The sequence below is a fragment of the Sparus aurata genome, chromosome 24 (assembly GCF_900880675.1).
Source record: "Sparus aurata chromosome 24, fSpaAur1.1, whole genome shotgun sequence".
Lineage (NCBI taxonomy): Eukaryota > Metazoa > Chordata > Actinopteri > Spariformes > Sparidae > Sparus > Sparus aurata.
In genome coordinates, this window is record NC_044210.1 from 21,862,019 (window position 1) to 21,884,480 (window position 22,462).

The 22,462-nt window shown below is 47.5% G+C and overlaps 1 protein-coding gene across 2 annotated transcripts in view; it reads left to right on the top strand.

The window, feature by feature from the left end:
* Positions 1-17,004, top strand: part of LOC115576598 (kalirin-like) — a 36,610-nt gene extending 19,606 nt beyond the window's left edge. For both annotated transcript variants that reach the window (XM_030409126.1, XM_030409127.1), the window contains 24 exons: positions 160-252; positions 857-968; positions 1,065-1,255; positions 2,045-2,146; positions 2,221-2,375; positions 2,909-3,011; positions 7,605-7,766; positions 7,876-8,083; positions 11,218-11,271; positions 11,360-11,463; positions 11,565-11,696; positions 11,785-11,898; positions 12,174-12,244; positions 12,327-12,393; positions 12,522-12,625; positions 12,740-12,809; positions 12,899-12,985; positions 13,249-13,341; positions 13,425-13,475; positions 13,659-13,736; positions 14,072-14,257; positions 14,343-14,514; positions 15,070-15,215; positions 15,295-17,004. In XM_030409126.1, the coding sequence (XP_030264986.1) occupies positions 160-252; positions 857-968; positions 1,065-1,255; positions 2,045-2,146; positions 2,221-2,375; positions 2,909-3,011; positions 7,605-7,766; positions 7,876-8,083; positions 11,218-11,271; positions 11,360-11,463; positions 11,565-11,696; positions 11,785-11,898; positions 12,174-12,244; positions 12,327-12,393; positions 12,522-12,625; positions 12,740-12,809; positions 12,899-12,985; positions 13,249-13,341; positions 13,425-13,475; positions 13,659-13,736; positions 14,072-14,257; positions 14,343-14,514; positions 15,070-15,215; positions 15,295-15,480 (2,841 nt within the window). In that variant the 3' untranslated portion in view covers positions 15,481-17,004. The remainder of the gene's footprint in view (positions 1-159; positions 253-856; positions 969-1,064; positions 1,256-2,044; positions 2,147-2,220; positions 2,376-2,908; positions 3,012-7,604; positions 7,767-7,875; positions 8,084-11,217; positions 11,272-11,359; positions 11,464-11,564; positions 11,697-11,784; positions 11,899-12,173; positions 12,245-12,326; positions 12,394-12,521; positions 12,626-12,739; positions 12,810-12,898; positions 12,986-13,248; positions 13,342-13,424; positions 13,476-13,658; positions 13,737-14,071; positions 14,258-14,342; positions 14,515-15,069; positions 15,216-15,294) is intronic.
* The last annotated feature ends 5,458 nt before the right edge of the window (positions 17,005-22,462 follow it).

Genomic DNA, 22,462 nt, shown 5'->3' on the forward strand with positions numbered 1-22,462 from the left:
GCTGGTTTATGTGACAGTGACTTGAGTCAGCAGAACCGGCTGAAAGCTAAATGTCTCTCCGTGTGGAGTTTGAGTTCTGCAGTAGAGGAGAACCTTTAGGTCCAGTCCACAGAGGCTGCCGCTCTCCAGCCGGGTTTGTGATGCTGTGTTTGTGTGCAGGAGGTCCAGAGGAGACACGGTTTGACCAACTCCATCTCCTCCGCTCTCATCAAACCGGTCCAGAGGATCACCAAGTACCAGCTGCTGCTCAAGGTACCGCTTCAGAACCTTTCCACCCAAACGACAGTCAGATTTATAGAGAACTGAACCGACAGCCTCAGAAAGCCCGCTGTTTGTTCCTCCTGGCTGTCCTCGGAGGATTTCTCTGAGCACAGCTTTAAATCCAGAACCCTTGATATGGAGCCCAGAGGAACCGGGCCGAGCGCTCAGAATAATACATGAGACACGTTTTATGTGTCTGTAAAGGCCTCTTCTGTTCTGTGTCGTCTGTTTGTTTGTTTACGGGGAAGTTTTCAGCGTATTAAAGGTTGAAGCAGTGAAGCTGGTTGTTTCGTGTGTGATGTTAGTATATAGTTATTTATTATATAGTTATTTATTAAACAGTTATTTATTATATAGTTATTTATTATATAGTTATTTATTAAACAGTTATTTATTATATAGTTATTTATTAAACAGTTATTTATTATATAGTTATTTATTATATAGTTATTTATTATATAGTTATTTATTAAACAGTTATTTATTATATAGTTATTTATGATACAGCTATTTATTATACAGTTATTTATTATATAGTTATGTGTGATATAGTTATTTATGATACAGTTATTTATGATACATCTCTGTGTTGCAGGAGCTGCTGGCGTGCTGCGAGGAGGGGAAGGGCGAGATCAAAGAGGGTCTGGACGTGATGCTGAGCGTTCCAAAGAGAGCTAACGATGCTATGCATGTTAGCATGCTGGAAGGTAACAGCCAGAGGACGTGTGGACCCTGACGAGGGGACGGGCGGGGCTGTCAGAACCAGTAAAGAGTCTGAATGTGTGTCCTGATGTCCCCCTCAGGTCTGGAGGAGGGTCTGGAGGTGCAGGGCGAGCTCCTCCTCCAGGACTCCTTCCTGGTTTGGGAGCCAAAGTCTCTGATCCGGAAGGGGCGGGACCGACACCTCTTCCTGTTCGAGCTGTCACTCATCTTCAGCAAAGAGATCAAAGACTCGTCCGGACGAACCAAATACCTCTACAAGAGCCGGCTGAGGGTAACGAGCCACATTCAGACTAACGTTACTGTTGATTCACACAACAACAAGAACGCTGACACTGAGTTTAAATAAGTGATCTAGACGTAGTTTGACCACACCAAGGCTACTGTGCTAAGCTAACACAAGACTAGTTAGCATGTGTTGGTTCAGCTGTCACTTGATTTAAATTATTCTTTTTTAATTTGCATAACGACTAATTTACCAAAATGTTAGTTCACCAAAATTGCTAAATTTTTTCAGCAGTTGCTGTGGCTATCGCAAGCTAGCATTAGCATGATGTGTCTCTCTTGCTTTTTACATTTATTTGTTTTCATAATGAACCGAGCCTTCAGTCACCACGTCGCTCCCACATTTAAAACTGTGTCACACCACATGCAGATGATGCTGTGTTGTTTCTGAGGAGTCTTCAAAGATTTTTGTGTTGTTTGCTAACTAGCTCAAAAGTTAGCAGGTGAAAACTGGACATTTCCTTATTTTGCTAATTCATTAGAAAAGCTTTAAAATAAAAAAATAATGTTGGACTTTTATTGTGAAGGATTAACAGAAAATGAAATCAGCCTTTACCAAATTAGCGGAGCTTCGATTGTCAGATTCTTTAAGAGACTTCCTACTAATTTATCCCAGTGAGTGTTATCGTGGTTTAAAGGGACAGAGTTGTTTACAGTCCCCATAAGAAGGTAAGGAAACAGGTCCAGTGTCCTCATGATGCAGGTAACTGAGAGGTGTCCTCACCTGTGTCCTCACCTGTCCCTGCTGCTGTCTCACTCTTCCCCCCGTGCCTCTCAGACTTCAGAGCTCGGCGTCACAGAGCACATCGAGGGAGATCCCTGTAAGTTCGCTCTCTGGGTCGGACGAACGCCGACGTCTGACAACAAGACGGTTCTGAAGGTACGTGCACCTGACAACACCTTAATCACCACGCAGGTGTGTGACATCATGATAAGGTGAGTGTCCCTCCACAGGCGTCGTCGCTGGAGCTGAAGCAGGAGTGGGTCCGCAGCATTCGGCAGGTGATCCAGGAGAGGCGGGGCCACCTGCGGGGGGCGCTGAGGGAGCCCATCCCCCTGCCCAAGACACCGAACCCGACCCTGGGCCGGCAGCGCAGCATCAGCCGCAGGTCAGCACATTAACACGTCCGCGTTAGATGCCTGCTGTCATGTGACCCGTGACCTCTGACCTCTGAGCCTCATGGCTGCTGTTAAAACTGTAACTGCGGGACATTCTGTCCTCTGACCCGACCAGGTTCTGACAGCACACCACAGCCAGAGTCCACTCAGAACTCACTCAGGTCATGCTCATTAACTGGACCTGGTACACACACACACTGAGTTCAGCACAGAGAATCTGCTCATGACTTCAGTCTCGTGTTCTCCAGTTAACAGACAGTCAACCAGCATAAATAAATACATTTATATGTTTATGAGTCAGATGTCTCGTCATGACTGTGACGTCTCCCTCTGACTTTGTGAAGCTGGACTCTGACACACTTTCTGTAGAACCACGGTGTTGTGTGATGTCATGTGGGCCGGGCCGAGCCAGAAACGTTCTGTTCACTTCAGACAGGAAACACAGAGCAGGACAGTCGCGTGGCGTCCGCACACTTCTGTCCACATGTTGTATTTGACACGTTCATGTGTGTGTGTCCGTCAGGGAGACGAGCGAGGACGCAGACAGTCTGGGCGACGCCAGCAGTCAGCCCGACACCGTGTCCATCGCCTCCCGCACGTCGCAGAACACCGCCGACAGCGACAAGGTAACACACACACACACACTCTCACACACACACACACACACACACACAGGGGTGTGTCCCACACTTATGACCTCATCACTGGCTGCAGCTGGCTGGGTGTGTGTGAGTGTGTGTGTGTGAGTGTGTGTGTGTGTGTGAGGGAGTTTCCTCTGCTCGTCTCAGTCTTCTACAGTCTCACTTCTCTCCGCTCTCCTGACGAGGTACGTTTGATTCCTTTAACTCTACCTGCTGTTGGTTAGTGGGGGTGGGGTCAGTGGCTGTGACCTCTGACCCCTGACAGGATCTGGAGCTCATGTTGACCCGTTCTGTTCTGTTCTGCTTGTTCTGGTATGATATATGTCCACATGACTGAGGAGTACTGATCGGCCCGAGTCATAACAATAACAAACAGTATCGTCGTATTTGATTTTGTCGCCTGGTCTTCTATTGACGCGCTGTTGAGTAGATGACGTGTGTCGCCTTCCACCAAACTCCATTCAGTTTTCATCACGTTTTACTGTCATGTCCTGCAGCTGAAGGATCTGACAGGATCAATCTGCAGATTAATCCATAATGTCTTTATTTAAGTCATGAGATCACTGACTGTTGATTCGTCTGCAGATGAAGCCAGTAAAACTTTTGTTCTCAGTTGGATCATTTAGAAAATATTAATAAAAAGTCTGTAAGCTTTGATGAAGATGATTTAAAATAACTGGATATAAATAAAAGCACAGTTTATATTGATTACAGCAGTACAGTCTGAAGTATGTCAAATAAACAGTGATGAATGTAACTAAGTACATTTACTCAGAATAATTGTTGTTATATATAATTATTCTAATGATTAAATATTAAATAATAACTAAAGTAATCTCATAAATGCAGTGGAGTCAAATTACTGCATCATGGTGTATCTGTGAAGTACTCATGAGGAGTAGTTGAGTAAATGTACTGAGGTTCTTTCCATCCCGGTCCAAACGTCACATCTGGGTTCGATTTGGACGGGAACACCCCCCCTCCCTACAGACCGTGTGTGTGTGTGTGTGTGTGTGTGTGTGTGTGTGTGTGTGTGTGTGTTTCCTCCACCAGCTGGAGTCCATGTGCTTAGGTTCACTACAAGTCAACACACACACACACACACACACACACTCAGAGTCTCTGGTAACTATGGTGACGATCACATGATGTTTTCTACCTCCTTCCCGACCAATCAGATGTCAGTGCGCCCTGCTGTGATTGGCCGGGTCCAGAACATGTATCAGGATGATGTAGTTGGTCTCAGGTCCTGTGAGTCGTCCCTGCTGACAGACGTCTCCGGGGACGACAGGAACCTGGGTTCTGCAGAGAACTGAATTAATCTGGTCTCATGTCAGAACCTCATATATCAGGTGAAGGTCCAACCAACAGGTGGTGGTCCGGTCCGGTCCGGTCTGTCGGAACATCCACCAGTCTGATACAGACTGAAATATCTCAGGATCAAATACTGCAAAGACTGTCCTCGATTACACTTTATACATGTTAAGACAAAATCAATATTTATAATCACTATCAATATGTTTGACCACATATCTGGATGTTGTTACTGCCATAATACTAGAGATCATTATTGGTACAAATGTAAAAGATTTCAGATCAATACTCATCAATATTGTGGAAATAATAACGAGCGGGTGAAGACAAGAATCAGAACAAGTCCAGCAGTCCATTCAGAACATGACGTCACTCACTGTATAATCAATATTAATATCAATACCTCAGCTGCCTCACCTGGACTGACCCAGACTGTCAGGAGTGAAGCTGCTGTCCAGTGTTGACACCACCAGCAGATGGAGCTGCTGCGCAGTGCTGACACCGCCAGCAGGTGGAGCTGCTGCGCAGCGTTGACACCACCAGCAGGTGAAGCTGCTGTACAGCGTTGACACCACCAGCAGGTGGAGCTGCTGTCCAGCGTTGACACCGCCAGCAGGTGGAGCTGCTGTCCAGTGTTGACACCACCAGCAGGTGAAGCTGCTGTGCAGTGTTGACACCACCAGCAGGTGGAGCTGTGTAGTGTTGACACCAGCAGGTGGAGCTGCTGTACAGCGTTGACACCACCAGCAGGTGGAGCTGCAGGTGGAGCTGCTGTCCAGCGTTGACACCACCAGCAGGTGGAGCTGCTGTACAGCGTTGACACCACCAGCAGGTGGAGCTGCTGCGCAGTGTTGACACCACCAGCATGTGGAGCTGCTGCGCAGTGTTGACACCACCAGCAGGTGGAGCTGTGCAGTGTTGACACCACCAGCAGGTGGAGCTGTGTAGTGTTGACACCACCAGCAGGTGGAGCTGTGCAGTGTTGACACCACCAGCAGGTGGAGCTGCTGTCCAGTGTTGACACCACCAGCAGGTGAAGCTGTGTAGTGTTGACACCACCAGCAGGTGAAGCTGTGTAGTGTTGACACCACCAGCAGGTGGAGCTGTGTAGTGTTGACACCGCCAGCAGGTGAAGCTGCTACCCAGTGTTGACACCACCAGCAGGTGGAGCTGTCCAGTGTTGACACCACCAGCAGGTGAAGCTGCTGCCCAGTGTTGACACCACCAGCAGGTGAAGCTGCTGCCCAGTGCTGACACCACCAGCAGGTGAAGCTGCTGTCCAGTGTTGACACCACCAGCAGGTGGAGCTGTCCAGTGTTGACACCGCCAGCAGGTGAAGCTGCTACCCAGTGTTGACACCACCAGCAGGTGGAGCTGTCCAGTGTTGACACCACCAGCAGGTGAAGCTGCTGCCCAGTGTTGACACCACCAACAGGTGAAGCTGCTGCCCAGTGTTGACACCACCAGCAGGTGAAGCTGCTGTCCAGTGTTGACACCACCATCAGGTGGAGCTGTCCAGTGTTGACACCACCAGCAGGTGGAGCTGTCCAGTGTTGACACCGCCAGCAGGTGGAGCTGTCCAGTGTTGACACCACCAGCAGGTGAAGCTGCTGCCCAGTGTTGACACCACCAGCAGGTGGAGCTGTGTAGCGTTGACACCACCAGCAGGTGGAGCTGTGCAGTGTTGACACCACCAGCAGGTGAAGCTGCTGCCCAGTGTTGACACCACCAGCAGGTGGAGCTGTCCAGTGTTGACACCACCAGCAGGTGGAGCTGTCCAGTGTTGACACCACCAGCAGGTGGAGCTGTGTAGTGTTGACACCACCAGCAGGTGGAGCTGCTGTACAGTGTTGACACCACCAACCAGTGGAGCTGTGCAGTGTTGACACCACCAGCAGGTGGAGCTGCTGTACAGTGTTGACACCACCAGCAGGTGAAGCTGTGGAGTGCTGACACCACCAGCAGGTGGAGCTGTGTAGTGTTGACACCGCCAGCAGGTGGAGCTGCTGTACAGTGTTGACACCACCAGCAGGTGAAGTTGTGGAGTGCTGACACCACCAGCAGGTGGAGCTGTACAGTGTTGACACCACCAGCAGGTGGAGCTGTGCAGTGTTGACACCACCAGCAGGTGGAGCTGCTGTACAGTGTTGACACCACCAGCAGGTGGAGCTGCTGTACAGTGTTGACACCACCAGCAGGTGGAGCTGTCCAGTGTTGACACCACCAGCAGGTGGAGCTGTGTAGTGTTGACACCACCAGCAGGTGAAGCTGCTGTCCAGTGTTGACACCACCAGCAGGTGAAGCTGTGTAGTGTTGACACCACCAGCAGGTGAAGCTGTGTAGTGTTGACACCACCAGCAGGTGGAGCTGCTGTACAGTGTTGACACCACCAGCAGGTGGAGCTGTGTAGTGTTGACACCACCAGCAGGTGAAGCTGCTGTCCAGTGTTGACACCACCAGCAGGTGAAGCTGTGTAGTGTTGACACCACCAGCAGGTGAAGCTGCTGTCCAGTGTTGACACCACCAGCAGGTGAAGCTGTGTAGTGTTGACACCACCAGCAGGTGAAGCTGTGGAGTGCTGACACCACCAGCAGGTGGAGCTGTGTAGTGTTGACACCACCAGCAGGTGAAGCTGCTGTCCAGTGTTGACACCACCAGCAGGTGAAGCTGTGTAGTGTTGACACCACCAGCAGGTGGAGCTGTCCAGTGTTGACACCACCAGCAGGTGGAGCTGTGTAGTGTTGACACCACCAGCAGGTGAAGCTGCTGTCCAGTGTTGACACCACCAGCAGGTGGAGCTGTACAGTGTTGACACCACCAGCAGGTGGAGCTGTGCAGTGTTGACACCACCAGCAGGTGGAGCTGCTGTACAGTGTTGACACCACCAGCAGGTGGAGCTGCTGTACAGTGTTGACACCACCAGCAGGTGGAGCTGTGTAGTGTTGACACCACCAGCAGGTGAAGCTGCTGTCCAGTGTTGACACCACCAGCAGGTGAAGCTGTGTAGTGTTGACACCACCAGCAGGTGAAGCTGATGTTAAGCGTTCTGTAATATTCAACAGTTTCCTCTGAAAGTTCTGATGAACACGCCCGGCCAGCTGCAGAACCGATGAGGTCATCGCACTGCAGCACACACCCTTCTGGACTTACAGTTTGTGGGTGTCGGCCCGACTGATGCTACTGCTGCTATGATAAGAACCTGTGGTACCAGTGATGATGTTCTGATTGTCAGTAAATATAAACTCTGTCCGTCTGTCCGTCCAGCTGTCAGGAGGCTGCGAGTTAGTGGTGGTGCTGTTGGACTTCACCTCCGGAGGCCCAGGAGAGCTCAGCGTTCGCTGTGGTCAGACTGTGGAGCTGGTGGAGCGTTCAGCGGAGCGGCCCGGCTGGTGTCTGGCCAGAACCACGGATCAGACGCCCCAACAGGTGATAAATCACACGTGTAAAGTAATAAATGATTTCGTATGTGTTCACAAATCTCTCAACCTGAAACCTGAAACAGAATATTAACGTCTCCACGTCGTGTCTCCTGCAGGAGGGTCTGCTGCCCATGAGCGCCCTCTGTCTGTCACACTCCCACAGTGCAGCCGACATGGAGGGGCTCATCCCGACCTCCACCACCTCCTCCAGCACCTCCTCTACCTGCACCACCACCTCCTCCTCCTGCAACTCCTCCACCACCAACACCACAGCCTCTTCCTCCAACAGCTCCAACTCCTCCTCCACCCTGAGCGCCGGGCGAGGTGAGTGTCCGGACTACATCTCACTTCCTGTCTGTACAACCCTGTTTACCCTGTTTACCTTGTTTACCTTGCTGTCCTGTGTCACCAGCGGACCACAGGTGACTCACAGATCAGGACGTCACGTGCTGTCACGTACAGCTGCTCGTGTTCAGAGAACAATTAACGTTTCAGAACTTTGACCCGTTTCTTCATGAAAAGAACAAAACAAGTAGAACAAGAACTTGTTGTGATGTCAGAACAGTTTCAAACGAAGCAGCGAGGTCCAGATCATTTCTACCTGACAGACATCACATGAACGTTCCCCAGCTGCTGTCTCACATGAACACTTCTCAAAAGTTATGTTTTAATATGCAAATGAGGTGATCTCATTAAATATGGGCTCATTTGCATAAATCTCCTAATTAGTCACCAGAACTAAAATAACTCCACTGCACTAAATGTTCACTGACATGTTCCCGTAAACAAATCAATACATTAGATTTTCTTTCTGTTGACCGCCGTCTGCCAGCGCCGCAGCTCTTCCTGTGTTTGATGATGTCACTTCCTGTTTAACAAGAGGAGCTTTAAACATCCTCATGCAAGATGTATGTGTGCTGAACTGTTGGGATGTCCCACATCCCGTCCGTCTGCGTCTCTGTGTGAGCCGCTAAATATTTAAATTCATGTTTGTAAAGTTGTAAACACACACACACACACACACACACACACACACGTCCTCGTGTTCTTGTTCTGCAGCTCTACATGAAAAATTAAACACTTTTTGTTTGTTTGTCAGAATCTGCTGCTCCACATCATCTTCAGGCCGTCTCACACTGTCCAATATTGAGGACGACAAAGACTTTGTCTTCTCTGTTTTACTGAGAAACATCTGTGTGTGGCAGCAGAGGGGCAGAAATAAAAGTCTTTGTTTCATTAGTTTCACTGCTGCAACAAATCAAACGTCCCAGAGGCAGAGTTCAGATTAAACCACGAGAGTGAATGTAGTCTCACTCTCACATCTCTGTCCCAGTCTTAATCTGTAATCTGGTTTGGCAAGATGCCTCCATATCACACACACACACACACACACACACACACACACACACGCGCGCGCGCGCACGCACACACACGCGCACGCACGCACACATGCACACGCACACGCGCACACGCACACTCACACACACACACACACACGCACACACACACACACACAGAGGTGAGACAGGTTCTGGTTGGACGTTGACCTGCAGGAGTTTCAGACTCAACAGGAATCTGCAGTTGAACATCCGTCACCTGCTGAGTGAGCGAACAATAGAATGTTAAAAATAATCCTTTTGTTTTTATGTTTCACGTTTACTTTATTTACATTTTGTACATCTTTTAAAAAATGTACTATTTTCAACAATCACATTTTTAAAAATACTCTAAACTGTTTTTTTAATGTTTAATTTATCATATTTTATTTATTTTTTAAAAATATTTTTTGCAGTTACTTTTCTTTATTTTGTCAATATTTAAATGTTCTTCATGTTTTGGATTTTTCATTGTTTTTATTCTATTTAATCATTTCATTAGTCATAATTATTTATAATCTATATTCTTTTATTGTTTATTATTATTTTGCCAGTTTTAGTTAACCTAATTATTTTATTATCAGCAGTGACTAGTCTCAGTATGTTAGCCACACCCACATGCCACGTAACCCCGCCCACGCCCGATCTCGCCCCGCCCCCGCCCCCGCCCTCCTCTGACTCCTCAGTCGTTGGTCTCACTCAGTCCAGTGGAGACGAACGCGTCTCGGTCTCTGTATTTCCTCCCGTCACCGATCGTTTTTATTATTGTTCCTGAATGGATTGACGTGGAAGCATGCGGAGGGGCAGAGGTGCATGCTGGGATTGTTCTGCCGTCTGGAAGTGGATTGTGAGAGAGGGAGAGGACGAGCGAGGTGGGTTCTGAGAGAGAGAGATGTGTGCTGTTAATGAGTGACAGGATGAGGTGACTCTCTCTCTCTCTGTGTGTGTCAGTCTGTTGTGTTGTCTCTCGACCATCTGAAAGAACATGTAGGAATGTTACAGGTGAATGTTTGTGTTGATGTGGAACAGGACGGACGGGTTCTTTATCTCTGCAGAGGCTGTGTGTGTGTGTGTGTGTGTGTGTGTGTGTGTGTGTGTGTGTGTGTGTGTGTGTGTGTGTGTGCAGGAGGTCGTCCTCACCACCCTGTAAGAAGAAGACAGGACCTGTCTCACTCTCTTGTCCTGGTTTCTGTCAGCAGTCTTTTGAATGTGGCGTTAATACCACACTGTAAAAAATACTCTGTCACAAGCGGTGTATGTATGTTTGTGTTATTACAGGATTATCATTAAATTAATTCAGTAGTGACGGTTTCCTAAACTGAACAACTCGTTATGATGTCTTCAGTGAACGTTGTGTCCTGACAGACATGAAACCTGATATAAAGCTGAAGTGTTGTTTTTTAAAGAACACTAAACTGGCAGATTTCAGGTTGAGTGAATGTACCCGGCACGATAATCATCAACTTCACACTATGATTATACATTAAAACTGTAAATGCTGAAACCCTCGTTACAAGTACAAAGTCCTGAATTCCACATTTGAGTTGAGTACAAAACAACTTTACTTTACACTATTTAAACTCTTTTAATCTCATGCAACAAGATAAAATACTGTAAATTCAAGTAGAGCTTCAGCTTGATGGATCCAATCAGGAGCAGAACTGACAGCACCTGTGAGGTTCTGTTGGTCTCAGGGGGACAGTTCAGTTTTTGGATGTGGGTTTACTCACTCAGAGTCAGTCGATGGTGTCGGCAGCAGGCGTGAAGGTGTTCGAGGCTGAGTGGTGTGGCGCTGTGGACGTTCAGCAGCACAACGTGTCGTACACACCTGGAAAAAACAAGAATCAGTGTCTGTGTGCATGTACACAATGTTTACAGTGAACCCTAAAAGTAGCTTCAGCTGGAGACGGAGCTTTAGCTTTATAAACAGAACAGCAGAGGGCCGAGAGTCCCGCCCTGTGGAGCCCCACAGAGAGGGGAAGGTCCAGGTTGTCGGGTTTAGGAGGGTCGATTGATTCTCATTGTGTTGATATTTTACGATCACTCCGAACATTAAACCAGCGTGTGTGTTTGTCTCTGCAGAGTCCGGTCTGTACAGCTCGGACGGGCCGGGGCTCCAGACTCAGACCAGCCAAAGTGAGACAATAATCACTGAGTGTACCCACCATCCTGATGTGCAGTGAACGCATCACGCTGACCACACCTCCTTGTTCTCCTCTCTCAGGTGCCACCTCCCCCACAGTGTTTGGAGTAGGCGGAGCTCCAGGGGGCGCTGTCGGGTCCCCGGGGCCCAAACGCACCGTCTCAGGGACCGGAAACACCCTGAAGGTAACAGCTGCAGGACTGTGGAGTACAAGTGGCAGTGTAACAGAAACACTCAGGTAAATGTACTCAGTTACTTTCAGTAACAGTAACTGTGTTTGCTGCAGCGGTGGCTGACCAGTCCCGTCCGGAGGCTCAGTCAGGGGAAGGCTGACGGACAGAAGAAACCTCCAATCAGAACCAGGAGGCGGGACAACAGGCCCGAGCTGACCACGCCCCTCACTGGCAACGCACAGGCGGTACATAAACACACACACACACACACACACACACACACACACACACACACAGTATAAAGAGTTAAAGAGTTTTTGTTTGTTTCTGCAGAAGGCGAGGAAGGAGGAGGCGGGGCAAAGTGGAGGGGAGGAGGAGCCTGAGGAAGAGAGCTCCACCCCTCTGCCACCTCCCATGCAGATCATCAAAGACCCCAACAACCCCGAGGTGACCACCACAGCACCAGACTCCCTTAACAAATGTGTCAGTTTAGTGAGCTGTTGAGTTGGAGACACTTTATAAACTCTGTGAAACTCTGTCTCTGACTCATTCTGCATTATTTGGACCTTCTTGTTCATTCAGCAGATGTTCTACATGAACTTCTTTCTGTCTTTGAGTGGAAACATGGAGTCTGTGTGTCTCAGTGATGTTTATTTGGCTGTAAAGTTGATCCGGTGATATTAGATAAGCTGCAGACTGACTTCAGCTCTGTGTCTCTTCAGGCTCTGGATTCTGATCAGGGCTCCAACGAGTCGGACACGGAGCAGCGGAACAAAGCGCTGCGAGGACGCATGTAAGACTCGACCTCCATCATAACGCTGTGACGATCTGTGAGAACGTTCAGAACCGGTCCAACTGAACTGTTGTGTTTGCAGGTTTGTGGTGAACGAGATGATCCAATCAGAGAAGGACTACGTGAAGGACCTGGGAGTGATCGTAGAGGTGAGACTCAGAGGATGCCGTTTCATTGGCCCGATATGTGATTAAGTAAAAGTACTAAGTGACAGAAAAAATACTCGTTAAGGAACACGTACCTGAGTAATGTACTCGAGTACCTGTGTGTGTCTCAGGGCTTCATGTCCCGGCTGGAGGTCAGAGGGATTCCAGAGGACATGAGAGGAAAAGACAAGATCGTGTTCGGAAACATCCAGCAGATCTACGACTGGCACCGCGAGTCCGTCTCACACACACACACACACACACACACACACACACACACACACGTTAATGATGAACACACACACTTCCTGTCCTCACACACTCTCACACTCACTGTGTGTGTTTTCAGTTTCTTCCTGGTGGAGTTGGATCGCTGTGTTCAGAATCACGACCTGCTGGCCGACCTCTTCATCAGACATGTGAGTCATCCGCGTAGAGACACACCGACACGATACAGATTATTGATGAGGATGATGTAAATGTGTGTGTGTGTGTGTGTGTTTTCCAGGAGCGGCGTCTTCACATGTACGTGGTTTACTGTCAGAACAAGCCGAGGTCAGAGTTCATCGTCATCGAGTACGAGAACTTCTTCGAGGTAACATGTCACTTCTGTTGATTCAACTTGTTATAGAAATGATTGCTGCTTGAATTTCTGTTAGTCACTTCATCAATAAACCGACTGATGCTTTCAGCTCTGGTGGTAAATAACTGTTCATGGTTTCATTCAGTGTTCTCTCTGTGAATAAAAGCAAGTTGGCAACAAGAGACACAAAGAGGGCAGTAGTCTTCACTAAACGGGCTGATTTTTGAATGGAGTTTGGTGCAGGCAGTTAAATGAGCCTGTGTGTCTGTCTGCAGGAGATCCAGCACGAGATCAGCTGCAGGATGTCCATCAGTGATTATCTGATCAAACCCATCCAGAGAATCACAAAGTACCAGCTGCTGTTGAAGGTCCGCCACAGCTTCTTCCTGTTTCTGTCTCTGCGCGCTCGTCACACAAACATTAACGCTCCGCTTTACTTTTTATTTCTCAGGATTTTCTAAAGTACACGTCCAAAGCAGGACTGGACTGTGAAGAGATCGAGGTGAGTCCAGAACACTGTGATGTGATTGGCTGTTCGATGTCATTACTGCCCCCTGTGGCCGACACGGTCAACACACCCACTGCAGCTCTCCACCTGCAGCCTCTGGGGGCAGTAGAGACTCCACAACGTACCGGACAAACAGGGCAAAAGTTCATTTATAATTTATGTCATGTGTTTGTACAGAAAGCATTGGATCTGATGTCATTGGTGCCGAAACGCTGCAACGACATGATGAACCTGGGACGTCTGCAGGGATACGAGGTACCTGTTTATTTAAAGAAAGCTGTGCTTCAAATCTGTGTTTTTAACTTGTCGACCAAAATTAAAATATATACAGGGCCGAGAGTCGAACCCTGAGGAACACCACAATTATTATAAATGTCAAAAAGATGCAGATGTTTCTAATGTGTGTGTAGGTTGCTGTTTAGCCACAACTACGATAAAGATGAATGTTTTCAGCTTCTTGTGGAGTTCTGCTGCCCTCAAGTGGCCAAAAGAAAACAAATAATGATGCTTTAGAGAAGAAGACAGATGAGATAACAGCCTCTCACCTGTCTGTCTGTCTGTCCTCACCTGTCTGTCTGTCTGTCCTCCAGGGGAAGCTGACGTCTCAGGGGAAGCTGCTGCAGCAGGAGACCTTCTGCGTCTGGGAGCAGGACGGAGGAGTTCTGTCTCGCAGTAAAGAGCGCCGAGTTTTCCTGTTCGAGCAGATCGTCATCTTCAGCGAGCTGCTGCGGAAAGGCTCCAACAACCCGGGATACCAGTACAAGAACAGCATCAAGGTTAGCCTGGTTCATACCGGGTCAAGACACGGATCTGTGTCAGACTGGTTTACTCTGAGAGTAACGGTTATATCTGTGTGATCAGGTGAGTTACCTGGCGATGCAGGACAGTGTGGACGGGGATCCCTGTAAGTTCGTGTTGTGGTCTCGAGGTTCGGCAGAGCGCTTCACCCTGCAGGCGTCGTCCGCCAGCATCAAGATGACCTGGGTGGAGACCATCGCCACCCTGCTGGACGCCCAGAACAACTTCCTGTCAGGTGAGTTCCTCCTCAGATCTCACTCAGAAAGGCCTTGAACTTCCTTTAACTTCCCCAAAACCTCCTTAAATCTCCTTGAAATGGCCTTGAGTCTTTCTGAATCGTACTTGTATCATTACATGTAGTTATCCTTGAACCTCCCTGAAAACAATAACTGGATCTTTGTAAAACATCGTTCAGTCTCTGAGTCATCAGATCTCTGTGACAACCCTTGAATCTACCTGGAACATCTGCAGATCTCCTTGAAACCTCATGGGATCTCTTTGATTCATCATCGATTTCCCCAAAACATCGCTTATTCTCTTGGGAAAGTAACCTTGAATCTCCTTGAATCTCCCTGAATCATCCTTGAATCCCTGAAATTGATCCTTGAATTCAAGAAATCTCACAGAATCACCCTGGAACTTCACAGACTCATTAAATCACCTTTAAACTGGAACTTATCATTATCCTTGAATCTCCTTGAATCTCCCTGAATCATCCTTCAGTGTTTTACGTGATTGATTGTATCTGGTTCTGTTGAGCCTGAATCTGATTCTGGTTCCGTGTCCACAGCGCTTCAGTCTCCCATTGAGTACCAGAGGAAGGAGGGCGGGATCGCTGTGACTCGCCCTCTGTCGTCAGGGCGACCGCCATCAGCTCCGCCCACGCCCAACGGCCACGCCCCTCAGCCTGCTGCTGACACCGAGCAGGACGACCAGGTTTGGATCTCGTCCTTCTTTAATCCTCATTCCTGTAAACTGTTTCAGACTTGTGACTTTGTGACCTTCGACCCCTCAGGAGCTGGTGATGGTGCTGCAGGACTTTGTGGCGGTGCGCGAGGACGAGATCTCGGTGTTCCGGGGGGAGAAGGTCCAGATTCTGGCGTCCAACCAGCAGGGTCAGAGTCTGGTGTACCGGCCGGCCAACAGCGACTCGCCGGCCGCCGAGGGCTGGGTGCCACGCAGCGTGCTCAACACACACTGACACACACACACAGCAGGGTCAGAGTCTGGTTTACTACAAACACACACACACACACAGACAGACTTAAATACTGCAAGCTAACAGGGCCAAATGCATGCTGGGAAATTCTTTGACGTGGAGCCTGAAGGTGGTGATGCCCAACAGCTGGAGGCTTCACGAGTGTGGGGCTGCAACTAACCACTCATCCCATCATCGATTGATTAAGCCGTCGTTTTCTTGATAAATTGATTAATTGTTCTTTAAAATGTCAGAAAACAGTCAAACTGACGCAGCATGACGTCTTTATTTGCTTCTTTGGTCACCAGACGTTCACTTAACTGTCACAGAAAGAAAATTAAAGCTCAACTGGAACTCAAATAATCTGATTCAAACTATTAATCAACAATCAAATCAATATTTTACCCTCTAACAAGAGTTCTGATGCTTATTGACCAGCTAAGGCTGGATGACTTTACCTTCAGAGACGTGAGAATTAACCTGAGCCGGCACTCTGCTGCCACCTGCAGGCCGACAGGCTGCACGACAACACAGCTGCCTCACACTGCTGGAGGGAACATGTTCAAATACACATTTAGATGTTCTGGATATTTAGAAATTAACACATTTTAATCAGACTTAGAAAGAGTATCGTCTCAATGTACGACAGCAACTGTTTCACACCGAAATATCTTACTGAAAAACAAACAATTATTATTTACAATTAGTATTTTTACTGAACCTGAAAAAAATATAATTATCTGTAGCAGAACATGTTTTTCTATCTTCTTCATTTTGTGACTCGTCAGATTTAACTTCCCACACCTCCACAGGGCCCCCACAGGGTCCTGACCCTCAGGTTGAGACCAGGCTAGGACCCCGACCCCAAACCAGTACCCTTCAAAGGTTCCTGACCCGCAGGCTAGGACCCCGACCCCAAACCAGTACCCTTCAAAGGTTCCTGACCCGCAGGCTAGGACCCCGACCCCAAACCAGTACCCTTCAAAGGTTCCTGACCCGCAGGCTAGGACCCCTTTCCAATGCTAAGACCCCTCGCAGAGTTCTCAACCCTCAGACTAGGACCCTCAGATGATTCCTGACCCCCAGGTTTGGACCCCTACCTCAGTCTAGGGGAGCGGTCCGGCCCCCTGGTTGTGGCTGACATCACCATCCTTTGGCTCCACGTCTCATGAATGTTTCTGACACACTTCAGGCCCTGACACACACACACACACACACACACACTCCCAGCAGCAGGTACTGTTAGACTTCTCCCCCTTCCTGGTGCTTCGACATTCAGCCAAAACACACCTCCGTCCTCAGCTCGTCCAATCAGACGACGCCGTCAGGTCGGCCTTCAGTTTACTGCCCCGAGCAACCAGTCACCCTCTGATGACATCACAAACTGTTTCCTGTGGGTCAGTGGGAGGGAGACCACATGACCACACCTTCATCATCATCATCATCATCATCACCTACAGACTCCAGGAAGAGACGATTAAAAAATACAAAATAAAAGCCTCCTGGAAGAGAAGAGGCCGAAAGACCCGTCAGCCAATCAGGACTGAGCTCTCTGCGTGTCATCCTGTTAATAGTGTGTATAAACAGACTGAGAACACACACACACACCTACACACACACCTACACACATACATGCACACACACACACATACACACACACACACCACTGCTATGATGAAGAAGATTAATTATGATAATTAAGAATAATAGAATCTGTTTTTCACCTCGATAGAAAAAAAAACTGTTTGTCATATTAATGTTTGTGTGTCAGAGAGAGAGCGTGTGTGCGTGTGTGCGTGTGTGTGTGTGTGTGTGTGTGTGTATGTGGTAGTGACGCTGTCCTGTGTGTGTGTGTGTGTGTGTGTGTGTGTGTGTGTGTGTGTGTGTGTGTGTGTGTGTGTTTTCCACGGACAGTTAGGTGGTGTCCCGGTGTAGCGTTGCCATGTGTTTGCGGTGACACCCGTTCCTTTGTCTTTTTAGCGAACCAGAGCCCCGCCCCTCCCCCCACCAGGCCCCGCCCCTCCCACAGCCCCCTCCCCCTTGCCCCTCCCCCCTCGCCTGTGTGTGCAGCTCTGGTTAGTTTGGATATTCTGATTATGCATTTCTTGTTTCTGTATATAGACCAGACCTCCAACTAACTCCGGACACTGACCCTGTCTGTCTGTCTGTCCGGCCGACAGACAGGCAGACAGACAGCAGCAGCAGCTCCACCTACTGTGACTGTCTGTTTCTACGACACCTTCAACACGCTCTCTATCTGTCTCTCTACCTGTCTCTCTCTCTACCTCTCTGTCTCTCTCTCTGTTTCTCTGGTGCCATTCTCAGACAACACCCCGGTCCTTAAGGAGCCTCGCAGCCCGTCCGGTGCACTATGAAGGCTGCAGGGAGGGAAATAGCAAACTGTCAAGTGTTCAAGGTGGCACGCCGCCTTCGGAGGTCGTGTTTTAGACGATACGTTTGGATCAATATTCAAGCGGCAGTTCACCTTTAAATTAAGAGGACAGGTTCTCCTCTGACCTGCAGGGATGTTTCTCCACCAAGATCAGCTGTTCTCCAATCAATCAATCAGTCAATACATCTTTAATCGTATCGCACCAATTCACAACAGAAGTCGTCTCAGGACACTTTCCAAACCAACACCCGCCCTCTCTTTACCAACCCAACATGTGTCTATTTGACGTCCTGGGAATGAGACTCAACAATCAACTGTCTTTGTGGTGCGTTCAGGAACAGCTGGGACAAATCCTACTGATTCTACCTTTAACTTTAATAGTCTTTGAATTCTATTAATATGACGTGAGCTTCAGTTAGCTTTGACCACAAATGTCCTTCAGAGGGAGACTTTTTACTCTGATGCTCTGAGTACATGTCAGAGCTGTAATCTATTACTTTACTGGAGTAAACAAGCTGGATCAGTACCTGACAGACATGGCTCTACGCTGACAGGTCCACAGAACCTTCTAGTGTTAGCAGCTCACAGCAGTAGTGGTGTGACTTGGAGAACCGAACATGCTGATCTAGATAAACATCTCTACAGGTGAGAGGAGGAGTTTGAATGTCTGATTTTGGGGTGAACTTTCTCTTTAAAGGCAACACACACTGGTGCTGCACGCCGGCGGGTTGACAACATGTTGTTCCTCGTGTGTTGTCATGCACAACGTTTACATCGTGATGTTCTGGACCAGCTGCTAACTGGACTGTGTGCTCAGATTGTTTCTAAACAGGTCAAACCATAAAACAAGCCGACCTTCAACCTTCAACCTGTAGACTCGTGATAACTTGGCGTGTAGAGACGTAAACATGCTGCAGAACACACGAGACCATTTTGAGCCCGCCGGCTCGCCGTACACAGCTAACATCTGAAGGTGCATTGTGACGAGATGACACGCGTCAACCATCCATTAACAACACGTCGCCATCGCTCTTTATTAAACGTAACACATTTTGTTTTACGTTTCGTTCAGACATATTGCGTTATGTGCCGTTGATAACTGTCGTCACGTAAACACAACTTCTAGCGAACATGTTAGCGAGCGGCGCGACACATCGCGTGTCCGGTGTGTGTCGCATTCAGATGTTTAATGCAGCGATCATGTCATGTGGGAGTCGCCGTCACTACCGGTTCCTGACATGTCCACAGTGTTCACGCCAACATGCAACACCTCCGATAACTTACCCGTGGCACTAAATGATACAGAAGTGCCTGAAAAGGAAACCTGGACGCCTCATTGTTCACGTTACAGATGTTTTATCGACCACGCAGTGTTTTTAACCCACTGAACTCTTCAACCGTCCCACATAACATGAGCACGGCATTAGTCGGGAGAACGACGCTAAAATACGGATTGTTCCTTTATCATGAATGGAAAATGAGTTTGTCTTCAACAACGTTGTGATTGGGAGAAAATAACGTCTTTGGAAAGAGCTCGGAGTGCACCTGAAGGATTTAGGATGGATCGTAGTGCACTACGAAGGGCGCAACAGGTGCGTCATGAAGTGCACTACAGAGGGTTCAGGATGGAAGCTAGTGCACTATGAAGGGTGAAGCGTGCAACAAAGTGCACTACAGGAGATTATAGACGGACACTATTAGTGCACTATGAAGGGATTAGGAAGGACGGTAGTGCACTAAGCAGGGTTCAAGGTGGAAAATAGCACACTACGGAGGGCCTATGGTGGCGGTAGGGCACTATGCAGGAAGCAGTGCACTACAGAGGATCCACGGTGGGAAGTAGTGTACCAGGAAGGTTCAGGGGGGAGATAGTGCACTACAAAGGGCGTAGGGTGCTGTTTGAGACCTCGCCTTGTTGCCGTTCGGCAAACTCAACTAACCAATCAAACAGTGTTATTTGTACAGAACTAACAGCTGCTAACTGACTGCTAACAGCTCTCTGTCGTTGTTTGTAATAAACTTCATTTTTCATCCAAAGCGGCCTGTTTTCATTCTGTGTGTGCGACAGACGTGACTCATCAATAAATCTGTAACTGATCACATGTGATCAAACGTCCTTTAGACGTGTTTTTATACTCCACATCATCCAGAAAAAAGATGTTTGGGGACATTTATGATCATTAGATTCACAGTGAAGTTTGTTGTTCAGCTGTTACATATCTTTCTTCTGTTACTACATGTTGAGATCAGGACAGACTCGGTTCACTAATAACAACTGAATCAACACTGCAAACAAGACCAATTATAAATACTGCTTAGCCTCCATTTTACTGTGAAAACACATTTTAAATTTTAACAGAACATTCCTGTAAAGTTCAGTAATAACTGCCTGCTCATGTGAACGTACGGTCGACGTCACAGCTCCAGTTCATCACAGTGTTTAATCAGTGAAATAATGTCATGATGTTGTTAATTAAGAGACGAGACCTTCGAATCGCAGACTTCCAGTATTTATGTAATATTCAGTTATCTGGCAGCGAACATGTTTTATGGGTGTGATAACGATCTGTCCGTCTGTATGACGGCACGTACAGTATGTTTAGTTTATTGTTCCATCATGTGTCTTTATCTAATATTCTGTAATAACGCTGACAGAAACAGGACGTGACACAGAATCTATCATGTGTCTATAATAACGTTCTGCACCGACTGGAGCTTCTTCTGCCTTCAGCATCAGACTGAAGTCATTAAACAACTTGTTCCAGTTTTCAGGGTCAGTTTTCATGTTGCACCTGCCGCAGTGTCGGCGTGGCTCCTTACAGAACTGTGACCCGCAACAAAACACGACATCGTGATAAGAGAAGCCGTAAAGACGTAAACTAATTTAACCAATTACACAGACAGAGATAAAGCCGACGAGGCTGAAGGTCAAACCCTGACGAAGGAAAATCTACTGAGGCAAAAACACGTTGTGACGAGTTCAGACGGAGAGAATCAAACATTCATCTAAACTTCAACAACAACGAGACTCAGAATCTCTGGACGAGCTGTTGGAGGATTTAATCTGCAGAAGTAAAGTCCAGACAGAAACACAGATCAAACTGTTCAGAACCAAATAAAAAGGAGTGATTTTAGAAAGTTAATCTATTTGAGATTAAGAACTGCAACAGTTATCTACAAACAGACTGTTTTAATAGTCAAACGGTTCAAATGATTCGCTGGTTTAAAAATGTCAAACTGTCGTCTCACATGTTGGTAAACTGAATATTTGAGGTCACAGACAATAAGTCAGTCAGTTGTTAACCAGTTTTTAAACTAGATTTTTTAAATTGAACATAAAATGACTTGGAGACACATTCATAGAAACTTCAACCACAGTCTGTGAATCCAGCTCTGATGATCGATCGAACATCTGAGTGACATAAAAACTGATTCTGACAGAACGAGTGAAAAGTATTGGAAGTATTGTCTGACGTGTTGGAAGATGAAGAAGAAACATCGTCAGACATTTATTTTACGGTTCCTTTATACTTAAAAACCTTGACTGTAAAAATATACAGTATATCACTGTTGACCTCATTTTACAGTCACATACAATTAAATTACAGTGTTTCATTAATGTGTACAACTTGTGTTTAGTTCATAAATAACAATATGAAACAGTTCTACAACAACAGACAGTAACAGGATGCTCTGGACCCAAAGAACGGCCTTTAACAGGCAGAACCCTCCAGCAGAACCTGACCCGCTGGTGCTGACTGGTTTTAAATAGATTCATTGCATTTTCCTTGTTACTCTCTACAGACGAGTCACTTCCTGTTCAGACGTGTCAGTTCGGTCTTTTCTTCTATCAGAACTTTGTTGTTTCTTTCTTCTTCTCTGGTTTATTCGATCGTCTCGATGGATCCTGACACTGATCACCTGATGACCTCATCATGACGCTCTACTTCATGACCTCAGTCTGTCTTCACCTCCATCTGTAGATTGATGGATAAAACAACCTGGTTGCAGCCTTGGCGAGAATGTGTTCATGTAAAATAAAGTAGGTCAGTTTGGGAACATCAATGAGGAACATCGGAAATGTTTAATCCAGATTGAGAGAGATGCGAACAGGGCGTTAGTTAATCTACAGTTTAACGGCTGAGAGGAGATAAAGTGATACGGAGGAGCGATGTCTCAACAGGCCGTCTGATAACTCATCGATCATCAGTTCAAGGATCCATCAAGCAGCACTTTGTGTTCACCTCCACATTAAAAGCACCAACAGGTAATAAATCCATGTAGATCAGCAGCTGGCTGTTTCTCACAGTGACGCTCTGAGAAGTGACATTTTATTAAAGTCTCAGTGAAACATGAAAGCAGAGAGACGTGATCGTCTCGCAGCAGGTGAAGCTGCTCAGACTTGTTTCAGCTGATGGATCACGAGTTTGATCCCCTGAACCGTCGCTGCTCAGCTGACGCAGCGTAAAGCTGAACGCCATCCTGAGCACCGGCCAACACGCAGGCTTTTATTGTGAAAAGCAGAGTGAAGTCCACTCTTACATAATGCTCAGGCTCTCTTACATGAGTCTGGATCAGCACGTAGAGACGCCG